Raw genomic sequence first — 15,568 nt, 5'->3', positions numbered from 1 at the left:
ATATGTTACAGTTAAACTCCTTCAAACTAAGCACTACTCTATGTTGATCTATCATATTAACTTCTAGTAAAAAAACATTAACTTTAACAAGGAGTACATTCATTTTGAAGGGAAGTTTTTATACCTGCAGTAAAATACATTCAATCTGACTTTGCTTGGCATTTAACTTACTGATGTTGAATTGCGAGAGATTGTTATTGTCGATCCACCACCGGTAGTGATAACCTTCCTGTCCACTCCAGCCCCAGCTTCCAGATCAATCCTTCCCCCTGCTCCCAGATCCACCTCACCCCCGGAGCCGATGCTGGTGATGGTGACACGCTTAGTGGTGTCGCCGTCGGGTGCGGGGGTCGACTCGCCATAGTCGTAGTTGGTGTCGCCGTAGGGGTAGTAGTCGTAGGAGTCATCCCCTCCGGTGCCAGTGGCCGAGCTGCTGGAAGACGAGCTGGATGACGATGAGCTGGATGATGATGAGCTGGTGGAAACAGACGCAGAGCCACCAGCCTGCCTAACAACTTCCTCAACCGTGGAAACCACGCTGCCGACGGTCTCCTGTAAGTCAATGTTATCACACAAATTGTTAAGCATTACTTTCAAAGATCAGTTTCGGCAAGTAGTTTATGAGGTATTAAAGTTGACTACCTTGACTTCTTTGTTTGTCGTCTCTGTGTCGGAATATGAGTCGTAGACCTTCGAGTTAGGGTTGGATTCAATGTCATCATAATAAGGGTATTCATAGTAGTAGTTGTCCTCCTCTACAACCTAAAGTAGGCAGACATTGGGATTGTAACTGGCAGGAGAGGACAACAATCAACGATTAACATGACTCTGGGTGATTAGTCATCAATGAGAATTGTTTTATACTTGCAGCATCACCAAAAACCTGCAACTACTTACTGACTAATTGGTTCTTGATTTTTCTAATGAGTCTGTCACTTGTTTCCAAAGTGGAAATGATTTGTATACCTTGAGGGTATTTAACAATTCAAAAACAAGTACTTCCTGTTTTGCAACTTCTTTGACTTGTTTATTTAGCATGTGAAGGTGTAATGCCTTTCAGCCTACAGGGCAGTAAAAAAGGCATGGAAAAAAAAAATCAGTTTTCTGAACTTTATTGATGCAGTTCAATGATGCAGACTGCACTGCTCAGATAGCCCTGTTCTTCACACTCAGCACTTTCCCCTGGCCTGGCTGAGTGCAGTTCTCTAACCCAAGCGAAAAGCCTCTTCAATGTTCAAGAACCAATCATGATTTGAAACAAGTCCAGGAGGTAATTATAGGTTGAGAGAAATAAATGGGAGAAGAAGAAGAAAACCTTTAACTGGTTGTTGGGATTCTGAGACGTCCACCATTACAGTAAAATACAAAAATCGATGAGTTCTACTTCAAGTTAAGGTATAAGGATGCCATAAGTGAACACAGAGTCACATTTTGTAAGAGAATGAAGGGGAAAATAAAAATCGGCTCCGTATTGATCTCTCTTGTTGTCCACCTTTCAACCCATAGGTATTCTTGGTGTTCAGGATTAACGTGTACTTAGAGTTACATAATCTGAATCTTTCTTTATAGCTGTATTGCATTGGTATTAATTTTATTTGATCAAATAAATAGATAAAAATTTGACCTGTCTTAGAGAATGCTTTATTGTGAAATGTTGCTTTATAAATAAGCTGTTAAACATCCCTGTCAGTGTAGAATGGGTTTTTCCCGGTTATAATGAAGTTCTCCCTAGTTTTCTCCTGCTGCCTAATTGAATTTTGTGCATTTTTTATGAGGATAAGGAGCTTTCAGTTCTTGTTGGATTTTTTTCTATTCAATAATCAGCATGTACACAGTGCAATGCCTACAGCATACAGTAGAGGAGAGCAAGCAGCATATCATCATTTCTAAACTTTATTGACTAACTGCACAGACTGATAACCCAGTTCTTCTCACTCAGCATTTTTCCTCTGGCAGCATTGATGTTCTCGAGCATGGGCCAAGGGGCTCTTTTGCAAAACCAATCATCATTTTAAACAGACTATCAGAGGCAATTACAATTACAGGAAATATGTAAAAGCAAACTATAAACACTGAATATATGATGAAGGAGAAAAGGACTGAACTCACATCCTCATCCGTATTGGGGTCCTGGTTTTGTGGTCGGTCGGGTACCGGCACCTCACAGTCGGGGCTGTAGTGCTCACAGTAGTCATATGCAGCCCGGTGGTCTGCTACAATCATTAGCTGCTGGATGTCTCCCTGGAAACCACAAGAAACAGTAAGTCAGAGGGTCAGCTGGAAACATCTCAGGGAAACAATTGTCTAATAAACAGATTTCATACTAAGACATTTTCACAGATAATTTTTTTTCCCAACTTTTTGGGAGGAGGTTGCTTTAAAGACATCTGTATATAAACGTGATACAAGGCTGCTCCATTACAGGCAGAATTGAAACTGGGTCAAGATGAGGCTGACTAAATCATGAGGAACGTGCCGCATTCAAGTTGTGCAGAGTTACAAAACAATATAGAGCAACAGAGAGTTGTTACACAAGGAAAGCGTCTTTAAGGAGTTTAGGCAGACTGTGCGAGCTCTACCCTGATGTGCGTGACACATGAGGGATTTGGCCTGAGAGCCTATTGTGGAGACGATTGGTTCAGATTTGCATGTGCAAAAACAGAACACGGGAGAAGATCTGGAGACTCCAACAGCTGATCTGGTTGGTAGAAGACAGGGGAATTTAGAAAAAAAAAAAAAAAGAAAGAAAAAAGGCTCTGAAAGTGACAGAGCGGGCAAGAGTGATAGAAAAAAATCAGAGTAAGAGAGAGGGAACAAGAGAGAAAAACAGCGGCTCAGAAGGATCCCCAGGCTACACGGGGAGCTGGCTGAGTTAGCCACATGTTTCTCACAAGAATGCGCATGGCACTAAAACACTGTTCTGCATCTATCCAAATATGTCCGGCTCACACTTTCAAAGCCAGTGATGTCATCCACATTAATCAAATGCGGAGGCAACATGGATGAAAAATAGATTTTTTATTTGTATTTCCACAGGATGCAAGAACCATGAACCAAAACAAATGATGCATGTTTTTAATTAAGGAACAACCGAGAGTTTGAAGTCTGTCACACTGTCCTGCAGCTAGAAATTTACTGAGGAAAGATTTGTCTTTCTGCAGCGAGTAGGGAAAAAAAATGCCTTGTATTTGTGGTGTAACCAGTGACAATTCACTAGGGAGCACCACTCCCAGGGTTTTACTAAAACATGCAACACTTAAGAGCCGGTCTCAGATCCTTTAACAAAACCTCACAAAGCGCCCACAGGACGCTGCCTCCTACTCTCTCTTTGGTTTATGTGGACGGAGGAGTTTAGGCTGCAAAGAACTAGCCATAACATGATGTTCATACATGGGAGCAGACAAATGTTAGGTATTTTTACTAAAAGGTGTTTTCGACATGGATGGTTATTTTAACTTTTGCTTTAAGTTTATTTAAACTGCCCTTTACAGATGGCACACACAAATTAGACTCGCATGTTGAGTTTTTTTTATTTCTTATTAAACTCAAACAGGGTCAAATGTTTACAAACTGGTTTAGAAATATAAAAAAAAAACTGTCTTAAATTGGGCTGGTTTTTTTTGTTTTGTTTTTTTTTTTTATCAGGAGGATATTTCCAAAAACAAAGAGAAGCTGGTTTTGATGATGTTGTTAAGCTTTAGAAATGCTCTTGGTAACGGCCCTTTCTGCCCATAACAAGAAACCTAACAATTCAAACGAGAGAATCGTGGTTATTTTCCCATTTTCCTGGTACAGTTAGAACTCGTTGATGTGGATAAAGGCAGTTTGCTTCCTTGCAGCTTGTTGAAGGGAATTCATATAAAAAATTAGTAGGGATATATGAATATGCTTAAGCTTGTTAGCGCAATTTCCAACCTGTTTGGATTTTAGAAAAGCCACAATAAAGACAAATATCTTTTCTTAAATGATGTTGTATTACCATTCCACCCTGGTTCAAAATTCATAATTCCAGGCTGAATTTGAATGTGAGATTCCATATAATTGTGATTTATTAACATTTCTGAACAGACTTTGATGCTTTAAATGCATTTAAAAAAATAAATAAAAATGTATTTTTATAAAACAGAGGGTTTTTGTGTTTTAAAGACGTGATGATGGATGAGTCCCTGGGTAGCTTGAACATTGATCATTCCTGATTCATTGCATTGTTTCCCACCAGCGTAAAATAAAAACAGCAGGCCTTAAATGTGGTCAGTACGTTACCGTAAACTGCTACATGGGGAGATGCATGATGATGGTTTTAATTTGTGTGACTGATTTTTGTCTTCTAACATTTTTTTCCCCATTTTTTTTATTTATAGTCTTTCATAGCCAAATAATTTAACCTTATTGAAATGTTCATTTGGTTTAATCTGAACCAAAAGCTGTTTACATATAGAGGTGAATAACAGGCTGTGGATAAGCTTAAGGATAATTCTGTTAAGTTGTCATTCCTCATTATAACTCTAAATAAACAGGCTGTATTTTTGTAAACTGCAGGCTTCTGAATATAATCAGTTTTGCTTAGCTTGCAACTCTGTTCATTTTCTCAAATAAGCTGAACTTGCCCGTTTCCTCCATTCATGTTTAAACCAAAAGTGAATTTGTCCAGTATAGTGAATATCCCATTCAAACTTTCCATCAGTTTGATGTTCTTCTCCGTTATCCTACTAAAACTGTACGCCGCAGATGTACTGAAGAGGATGATGGATGTTCACTGTTTGCAACAAAAAAAAGAAAACGAGGTCAAACTCAGTGAGAAATAAGCCTTGTTGTCTGATGCTGCTTTTTCCTTCAGATTCCATTCTTGTGGTTTTCTTCTTCTTTTGTCTTTGTTCTGCTTTTTTTTTTTGTATCTCCCAGAGCAGCCAGAGGAATGTCAGAGTAAGATTATCCGGAATGGTGGGAACCTAAATTTGGCAAGATGAAATGATTCATCATATAGCAAAGATTTAATAAGAACACGCTGAAAGCATCATGGGAGAGTGCTGATTATGATATGTGACATGAGCACAGCAATATTGAGAGGAGTTTACAGCACAAAGAAAAGTGCTGCTAAAGGCAGATTAGTAGTTTGCTAAAGGTAAGGCTGCTGCTAACCCTGAAACAAAGCATATTGACATGTCTGCCTAAATATATTGTTAATTAAACTAAATATAAGTTGAGCTGAAATTCTTAAGGAGCAGTGATTTAGGGCTCAGCCTGACAGAAATGGTTCACAGAAATCTGTTTGCTAATGAAAAGACAAAACAAAAAAAAACAGTTTGATGACTGCAGCTTTGCAATATCTATGCCTTATCAATATTTCAAAATATCTTATATTGCAGTTGATACATGCATACAGACGCCGATTCATTTATGCGTTCAGCATGTAGCATGCAAGGCTATATGCAACCATGTTTTCATAGGTTTTCAGTTGATCAGTTTATGGAACCTGACTGCCCTTAATATACTGTAGCACCTTCAGCATATATTGTCATCTTTGTTAAAGCACGGAGAACCATGAAGAAAGTGACTGGTGTAACAAAATACAAAAATTAAACCTCTTTAAAATTGTAAAATGTTTGAAAATTGACTAAAAGTCATATGTGTAAGACAGTTTTTAAAAGGAAAGAATATTTTCTCTGATATACAGACTCATGTCTGTGATTGACTCAGCCTTGGTGAGAGAGCAGATAACAGGAAGGCAGCATGGATTAAAGCAATACTTCTCTGTATTATCCTTTTGGGCTGTTACAATCAAACTGTTATATACCTCGGAATAGAATCATTTGACTAACTTTCAGTATCAATTTCAAGAGGAATATAAAAGTTGTTTTTAATATCCGCCATTTTAACCATGCTGACACCAGCTCTAAACTCATGTTGTTGAAATGAAAAGATTTAGAGGCTCCCACATTAAAAACTAATTAACTGTTCAGACGGTGCAGAAAAAATACTTTTAATGCTTTTGTTTTAGTAACAAAACACTTTTCAACCCCTTACCTACTATACTTAACGTTATCCTTAAAAATTCCAACCAAATAATGTTATTTTTAAATAAACAGATGGATTAGAATGTGTCGTTCATGTGTATAAAAACACCAGGAAACTTGGGCATAATACTCATTAAAAGGGGAGAGAAGAACATACTGTGACAGATGAACTTTACTTTATAGAAGTCAGGAAAATAGTAGAAGAAATAAATGACTTGTCTAAGCTTGAAAATGTTTTAAACACCTGGAACTTTGACAGACAATGGTGGATGAAGAGCCCAACTTTTTCATCCAAAACACAGAGGGAGGAGAATGAAGAGGCGAGTGTTAAATATCACTGTTAAAAAATAACAGCAACAAGTTTCCGGGGCAACTATTTAGTATACATCTTTACGAGAGGGAACATTAATTTTGGAGGGTTCCGGAGATAATTTCAAGATGCTAACGTGGGAAAGTCATGTAAAGACTGAAACAGATCAGGATTTTTTGAGCCTAAGAGTATTTAGTTTACCAATAAAAGTTCCAACAGCATAATTCTTTTTTTAAAAGGGTAAAGGCTTTATTATAGCTTGTTAATATGTATATGATTCAGCCTGAACCAATGCCTTTTCGAGTTCCTGTTTCATTACAGTAAGTCGTGTTTGTAAGGATTAAATCTTAGTCAAAGCACTTTTAGGAATGGAAATGTCATGAAAGCTGTAAACAAAATTTCGTTTTGTATATACCCTGTGTATACAAAATGGCAATAAAAGTTGTCTAAGTCTACAGTAAGTCCTAAGTCTAAGTCTTTAACATAAGATAAAACAAAATGAGACATTTAAACTATTTTTAAAGTTTTGATCCACCAAGTCCAACACTGATTTTCTGTCTTCATGTCACATGTTACCTTTCATCACACATCTTCAAAGCCAATGGTTATTTAAGCCCATCCGGTATTCTAATTAAAAGCTGATAATAATTTTTATAAATTTTTAAAATGCTGCTGATTGGTCAACTTAGTTCACTCAGACATTAAGAGACATTTCCTGCTGTTGTATAAATGGGGCTTTACAATGCCTGCTGCCACTTCCGTGCATTCACAGTCAGACATTAAGGATGTAATGAAGCTGATCATTAAATTCAACTGTAAAAAAAGGCCTCTAAAGTCCTATTATAACTTCTCATAAAAAAAATCAAATGGTTTGATAAAATACCTAAAATAAAATGTGCGAACCATAAAGCAGCAGGAACCAGCTAGAAAACAGAGAGGGATATTATTTACTTTGGAGAATTGCATGGCACGTTATAGTGGTGCTTAAGACAGAATTTTTAGACAATAACAGGTCTTAAGCTGCTCCCTGAGAACCACTGAAATATGACACTTCTGCACATTGTTCTCCTATTGTCAGGCTGCGGTGCAAAAAAAATCATTGCCTCTGGTAAAAAAGATGGCCATACCTGACATAATTTTTGTTAGAAAACAAAAAAAGGTGTTTTTGAGCTGCTCCATCTTACTGCTGGGTAAGAAACATAATAAATAATCGTTTTATCCTTATCTGCTAAAAAACAACAACCTCATATGTGACGCTTTCATGGCACCCACAGTTTAACTCCTGCTGGACTTCTAGGTTGTGTCCAGATGGGGGCAGGAGAGAACACAAAGCCAAATATGTGCTTCAATGAACCTGACCTACAAGGTGTAGAGTGGACTGAGTTCATAGTGTTCCCAATTCTGAAAAATCAAGAATATGATGCATGCAGCTAGAGGAATATTAGTTTTAAAAGCATCATGATTATAAATACAAGGGAACAGACTGTTTAGAAATCAGACGCCTGCAAATGCATACTCTCTAGCCTTTTATTCTCCCTCAAAAGTGGCTTTTAAAAAAAGCTTATTTTTATTTGAGAAAACCCTGCTGACTTGACTAATACCTTCAGGATATTTGCAGTTCGTTAAGCTCAGAGCAGCATACCTTAGTAAAAACAACACACATCGGCGCTCATTATTTCTGTATACTCATGGGGTAGCAGATAATGCCTATTTAGACTAAAAAAAGGAGCTAAAATTGGATAATAAAAAAAACTCATCTATTTTTCATTATTCTCTGCTTGTGCTTTTGCAAGAAGATATAGAGAATGGAGATGGGATAAGAGTCAATGAGGAGGGAGTCTGGGTTACTTTAGCCACTGCCAGCCCACCCCGATGGAGTTCCTGCACCTGGATGTCCTCCAGCCAGAGAAACAAAGCAACCCACACAAGATATATACGGTTGACATTTCTTTGTATCCATACTCATCAACATACAACCATGTGTTCAAAGAACGTCCAAATCTCTGATTAAAATCTTCACCAGACACACAGGACATTTTCATTCCCCCCCCCATCCAGGCTGTAATGCTCGGTACTCAGAGGCAGAGCCAAAAGCAACAAGGCTGTCTGCCTGCCACCCTCCATGTCCACCACCCACCTCTTTAACCGTTCCCTCACCTCACAGCTACTGTCTTTTCTGTTCAGATTGGCCCAATCTACATCTGGAGTCCAAGCCCCCGTAAAAAATCCGTGCTGCGTAAGATTTTAATCCCACGTCTCTGAGGGCTGTGGGCAGCCATGCTCCGAATTTCCCGTACTTCTTGGGCAAAGTGGAAACCAGAGCGGCCCCCTTCATACATGAGACATGTACTCTAATTATTTTACTTGGACATTCTGAGAAATCAACATTAGAAGTGCTGAGGGCACACTTTAGGGTTTGCTGACATAGTTTAAGGGAGAAACCAAAATGGAGAATTTGGGGGTGAGAGGAGGAGGGGATAAAATACAAACATCTGACATGGGTTATGGAAATTCTCCTGATTATCCATACTGGAAATTCCATCCGTCATGGAATTACTGAAGCACATTGTATGAAAGTAGTGTGTTTTGTTAGCAAGGCATAACCAATCCAGACAAGAGGTTTGACTAAACACCCATTGAACTGAACCTCAATGTATTAATTGGTGGTTTGATATGAGAGGATAACATCAAATTTAAACTTGAAAAAAAGGCATTAATTGCATTCAGTATTCAGTTTTACCATCAGTCTTAACATTAGATGTGACCATGAGGTGACCATGCTGAACATAAGCATCCCCCCAGCATGATGCTGCCACCACTCTGTTTCTATGAGGTGATGTTTTTTTTCAGGTTGAAGAGCACACTATGCCTATTGTATGTTGCTGGTGTTTTTGTTGGAATTCTTTTTAAGAAAACCAACCTTCAAGGAAAAGCGGTTTTAATAATGACATTAAATCACACTTAGGTGTATTGGACGCATTTTTCATCGTATACCTTATTCTACTTTCACAAATGAATCCCTTACAAATGCCTGGGATGTAAAATAGGGATTCTTCTATTTACAGCAAATGCCTCTATAGGCTATATTAGGCGGTTCATTAGGGAGTGATTTGAGCCATATTTTGCAGGGGTGCGGGTGGTTGTGACATGCTGGGCACTCTCAATCACCTAGCTACTTTGCTGAGGCTCCGTCGGGGCAAGAGAACAGAGTGTTTTTGAAGATAGATCACAACAGAAAAGTCAAAACACACCTCAAACCCCATCACCATAAAAAGGGCAAATTTGGAGGCAAGAGAATAAAAAGAAAAAATAATCGAGCTAGCTATGAGGGAGCTATAATTTTACCTAAAAATTACCCTCTTTTTGCTAATAGGTAAGATTTCCTGTTGATAATAACTTCAATATTTCTAAGTTTGTTATTCTATATGAGATTAAACCTCTAAACAGAAGACCTGTGTGTTGCAGCGACACACTACAGTTCTTTTTCTCTTTTTCCACGACCGACCAAAACAATGGTGTAATTATAAATTGTCGCCAAAGGGGGCACACATCTGCAAAACTCCTTCAACCAAATGAATATCATCCACTTCAAAAATATGAACAAATTTGTGTCAATCTGTCACATTCATCCCTAATAACATGCTTCAAGGTTTGTAGTTGAAACGTAAAAAGATGTAAATACATTTCAAATGGTATGGACACTTTTGTAAGGACTGCAGCTTCACAAGTGTAAAATCATAAATAGTTTATTGTGCAAGTGTAACAATAACTCACTTTGACTCTTTAATTACTTTGTCATGAACTATCATTAGCTCAAAAGAGGTATGTCTGTTAGAAAAAAACATTACAGTAAATTTCCCTCCCTCCAGGTGGGAGAAACTACAATTCTTGCATAGAGGATGAATGCCTCCATAATTTAGCCCTAATGCATCACTTCACCACTGCCGTTAATTTATCAACAAGAAAACTACACATTAAAAGTATGATATATTTTAGAGGACTGGCACTATCATACTATCAATAATATTTTAGTGAGTGCAAGTTAAGAAATACTGCTGTGCCTAATACAATATTAACAGATGGTATGACTAAACCGCATCCTTCTAAACGACCATTAATCAGAATCAAAACATCAGAAGATCCATGATAGCGAGATCTTAGACTAAAAATGATCCAGATGGATGTTAAAAGATGGCATGTGTTCTTATTTATCCTCTATTTACATTACACGACTATGATTTACCTCACATGCGCTGAGCATATGTGCCTGACATGACATTACGTTGTACATTCTTAAACAAAACGAGCCTATAGTAACAACAACTGTCCTTCATTATTATTATTATTATTTAGCTGATTTTTCAAGTGCAACCATTTGAACCAATCAGCTAAAACATAATGACATATAGTACTCCTGACTTCTGACTGCAGCTCAGTTTGTGCTAGAAAAGCCTTCATTTACCTGATTGGGTCTTCATGTTTCTTACAATAAAATAAAAGAAGAATGGTGTTGCTTCTTCCATTTAACACCAAGGTCACATAAATCATCACATAATTTTGCACTATGCAGACGCTCTCTCTGTACGGAGGAAAATGGACTGATATACGAATACCGAATAACTTAAGTAGTTGAAATGTTTTTTTGTTTTTTTTATATTTCAGCTACTAATTTAGCTACACATGGTTAGAGATCGACAGATGCAAGATTTTTTACAGTCTACCCGAAAACCTGATTTGTGCTGCCAATATTATTGAACCATTTCTTGGAGTTGATATTTCTTTTTCTTTCTCCATTGACATGATAAAAATAGAACAATGATAGCAAATAATAGTCTTAATAAAAAAAAAATCTACGAAAAAAATAAAAAGAACATTAATAATGGATAATAAATGAAGAGAATGGCCTTGCATGCTACATGGGATCTCAAAGCATGTCTGCTGAACGCACAAATGAATCGGCGACTGCATGTACGACCAAGCATGTACCAGCTGATACACATACAAGACAAAAATGCTAATATCGGAGAAAAATCTCAGCCAGCCAATGTACCAATTTATCTCTACGAGGGTATAGTGAATAAAACATTAATCTGAAGGCGTTCAGGCTAAGTATTAATTTGTACACCCTACAAGCCAATACAATCATTATACGAAATAGAGGTACTTCTAAGCCACTTAAATTCATTTAATTTCTTTACGTATAAACCATTTACGATTTGTCATTAAATACTAGGGAGGCAAAACCTCCCCCTGTAAATTTCATAAAATATGCATTTGTAAACTAAGAGCTACAGTGTTTGATTTTTAGTAACATCTACAGGTCAGACTGCAGCAACATGAACTGCTCCCCACACCGCTACTACAACAATACAGAGGCCGTCATGGTACAAAATGGCTTCAGCAACATCCGCAACACCTTTTGCTCATATAGATAACTTTATAAATAGTATTTCATGTAAGATATAGATTTTACATAGGCCTAAGATAGCGAATAAACCTGTTATTTGTTCCACAGCTTCATCATGTTTTAGTGAGCTTCTTAGCATAGTGATATAAACAGACTAGGCGATTGTATTAATTTATTATCTATAAGTAACGTCAGTCCTCATTACCTCAGCTGAATAAATATAAATGCTGGAAAGCAACAGTATTCTTCTGTGCATTGCGGCCATCTTTTGCTCATTACTGTCTCAGTTCGACCCTCAAATTCGAGGGTAATGGTGATATCATCAAGGAGATCATCGTCGACTTTAGGAAGAACCGGCCCCACCATGCTCCACTGCTCATCAACAGCTCAGCTGTAGATGTGGTCAGCAGCACATAGTTCCTGGGGGTGCACATCACGGACAACCTCACCTGGACTGTAAACACTTCATCTCTGGTGAAGAGGGCACAGAAGCGTTTGTACTTCCTGCGGAGGATGAGGAGAGCCCGCCTGCCCCCGCCCATCTTCACCACCTTCTACAGAAGCACCATAGAGAGCGTTCTGACCAGCTGTCTCTCTTTGTGGTGTGGAGGCTGCAGAGCCTCCGACTGGAAGAACATGAGGAGGGTGGTGAGGACAGCAGAAGGAATCATTGGGGCTCCTCTCCCTCCATTAAGGACATTTCATCACAGTGTGTGATGAAATGTGTGTCCTGAGCCCATAATATCATCAAAGACTCCTCACACCCCCACCATGGACTGTTGTCCCTGCTGCCCTCTGGAAAGAGGTTCCCCAGCATCCACTGCAGATCCACCAGGTTCTGCAACAGCTTCTTCCCCACTGCCATCAGACTGTTGAACCTTTGATCCACAAACCGAACTCTGCACCTATTGCACATTATCGGGCATCAAATGCTGCTGAACGTTTAACTTTTAGCTTTTTCAGTTAATCTCATTTCTATTCTCAACCGAAAGAAATAACGCATTTTCGCACAAATGCCTATTTGCACTGAACCATTGCAATTTGCAAACTGTTTTTATCCACTGCACTGTTTACACTTTGAACACTGCTGCACTTTTTGTATAACTCGTGTGTAACAATCTGGAAAGGTATTCCATCTCATTTGAAATATCAATGCAATGTTCATAAGCTGTATGCAACGCAGTTTCGTTCTGTATGCACTCTGTGCATACAAAATGACAAATACAGAAGTCTAAGTCTACTGTAAGTCTAAGTCATATCTACAGTCAATGGTTTGTCAGCTTTTTGGTTCCGCAGATTAAAGATGTCTGTCTCCATAATGCCTACATGATTAGAAATAGAACATTTCGAATGCAACACAAAAATAAAGATTGAGACTTTCAGTTTTCACATGGTAATAAATAATATATATATGTATAATATATACAATTTTTGTTAGTAAATCACTGTAATTATTACACAATGTAGATTTAAACTACCTAAATGTAATCATTAAGTAGCATTCAATTTGTGCTAAAATGTGCCTAATGATGAGTATGTTGCGCATTAGACTGTTGTCGGGATGCAAGCTCCCCTGCACTGTATAGCGGCAGGACAGTGCCTGAAATTCTCAATGAGGCATGAGCCTCCGTGCATTGAAGCAACCGAGAAAGCTGAGCCCTGATTGGTTAACACCACTGAGCAGAGGCAGTCCAGTCCAAGCTGGCTGATTGATAATGATTCGCAAAACAGACTTTAAAAGGTTTTTGACCGACGGTGGCCAGAAAAAGGGGGGGTTTTCCTCATGAAACTCAGATGATAAAAACAAAGTGATCCTTCATTTAAAACAGTCATCTTCTGCTGAACTCTTGTTGTAGTTTCTGTAGTTTATTTCAGAGTGCTCCACAAAAGCTATTTTAACCTGTTGTACACATAATATTGTAAACGAATTACAAATTCCCAGTATTGTTGCACCATCTGCATCTTATTTTTGTTCATTTATATATTTAAATTAAGCGTCAACTGTTTCAAAGAACAGCAGCTGCTACTGGTAGAGGAAAAATTTCTAAAAATGCCATCATCTGAAAAACACAAAACAAGACATCTGCTTTTACATTTCTACACATAATACTTCTAAATGTCAGAGCCATTTTAGGACAACAGCAGCCTAACTATTAAGGATGCAATTTTTGAGTGCAGGAAAATGCTCAGAAATAACTCATTAGAGACAAATACATGGTTCTGGCCTTGGTAGAATGAACTGTCTTGGTGCAAAATGGAAACTTATTTAATGTCACCTAGAAAGTCACGATGTTATCAATTATTTACATGTAAACAATGTGGAACTGCAGTACAAATGAATACTTTTTTTTCTCTTTATCGAAACAGGATCTCAAATAACGGCCACAACTTTGCTCTGAACCTAGTAATGAACTCTCAATCAAGGCATGACATTTCCAGGTCCCTACAGGGAGCTCCAGGAGGGGGCAATTATATATGCATTACACAGTGAGCTAACTGTTACTGTGGATAAATGACCCCCAGCAGGCTTTGTACCACATAAATCTGAAGTTTAACTTTGGAAAAAGTGCAACTACAATTAAGGAAAAGCACTGGAAGCCAGAAAAATGCCATGAAGCCAACTACAAAACATTACCATAAAGAAGCTGAAATAATTTCTTTATCTTAGAAAGTCTAACATTAAGATTTTATTTTTAAATGAATACCTCAAGCAAACTAAGTACAAAAATGTTAGTTGGATTATTAGCCAAAAAAAAAAAAAAAGTCCTGAGGTACAGATGAGGAAACGAGATGTGCAGCTCATCTGGCTAATGCGATATAAAAGTTTATTATGAGCATCAAGCTCATGTGTTGCACATTTTTACTACTTTTTCCTGGCTCCTGCTGCACTGTGGAGCCCCACAAGTTGCCTCAACCCAAAGGTCCCCCGTTGGACTGCTTCACTGCTCTTTTAATATGGCTTTATCTCACTTATTATTTTAACCTCATCCTTCATTCCACAACATTCGGTTTAAGTATATTTCTCAGTACATGACTCACAGATAAGGAAACAGCCAATCAAAAGATATAAAGGAAACCTTTGGATGATGTCATGTGGTACGCTTGCCGTGCCAGGACTTAAATCAGCGGGGAGACCTCCTCATTCTTTCCATGGATGACCCAAAGTTTTTGGCACCTCTAACTGAAACCACGATTTCATCTTTTCTGTTGCTTTCCTTCCTAAACAGTTCATGCAGTTTTACTGACATGAGAATCTTCTCCAGCTTTAGATGTACTCTAAATGAGTTTACTGTATTTTATTGCCAAGGTTCTAAAGATTGAGGATGGAGGCCTGAGAAGAGCTGTCATGTCCACGCAGCTCAATATTTGATAGATCAAATATGCCCTAAGAATTACCTCTAGGTGAAGTAAAGCAGCCCATGGGTCCCAATTTAGCTCCACCCCCCACCCCAGATCAACCACAGGTTTTCTGCAGAAGTCCACCAAGGACCCAATAATGGGCTTTACTATCACAGATTTTCTTTGATGCATATCCAGGTCTCACTATTAAACAACAAAAACACAAGAAAAGCCAAAATATGCAGCCTGCCGCCACAAACTTTTAGAAATTATAAGACTTATAATGGAGACTAAAGTTGGACACGAGGAGAAGTTTAAAGCAGGGTTATGACAGAGAGAGCAAGACTGTTCAAAATATGATCCATATCTTTATTAATATGTCTGACTCAATCATTAGTCCAGGACATTTTGTTGGTACAGTACTAGCCTTGCACATCAGCAGACAGAAATGTTTTCTAATTCTCATCCTCATTTAGACTGCTTAAAAATGGTTTTGAC

General features: G+C 38.1%; 1 protein-coding gene across 2 annotated transcripts in view; it reads right to left on the bottom strand.

The window, feature by feature from the left end:
* The window catches only part of col5a1 (procollagen, type V, alpha 1), a 103,030-nt gene that overhangs the window by 48,944 nt on the left and 38,518 nt on the right, over positions 1-15,568 (bottom strand). For both annotated transcript variants that reach the window (XM_038304989.1, XM_038304988.1), the window contains exons 5-7: positions 2,110-2,241; positions 643-762; positions 172-552 (exon numbers count right to left, since the gene is read on the bottom strand). In XM_038304989.1, the coding sequence (XP_038160917.1) occupies positions 172-552; positions 643-762; positions 2,110-2,241 (633 nt within the window). The remainder of the gene's footprint in view (positions 1-171; positions 553-642; positions 763-2,109; positions 2,242-15,568) is intronic.

This window comes from Cyprinodon tularosa, unplaced genomic scaffold (genome assembly GCF_016077235.1).
Source record: "Cyprinodon tularosa strain WSP-4 unplaced genomic scaffold, ASM1607723v1 ctg55, whole genome shotgun sequence".
NCBI classification, from domain to species: domain Eukaryota; kingdom Metazoa; phylum Chordata; class Actinopteri; order Cyprinodontiformes; family Cyprinodontidae; genus Cyprinodon; species Cyprinodon tularosa.
Note: the sequence above shows the minus strand (reverse complement) of the source record. Positions and strands in the feature narration are given on the sequence as shown.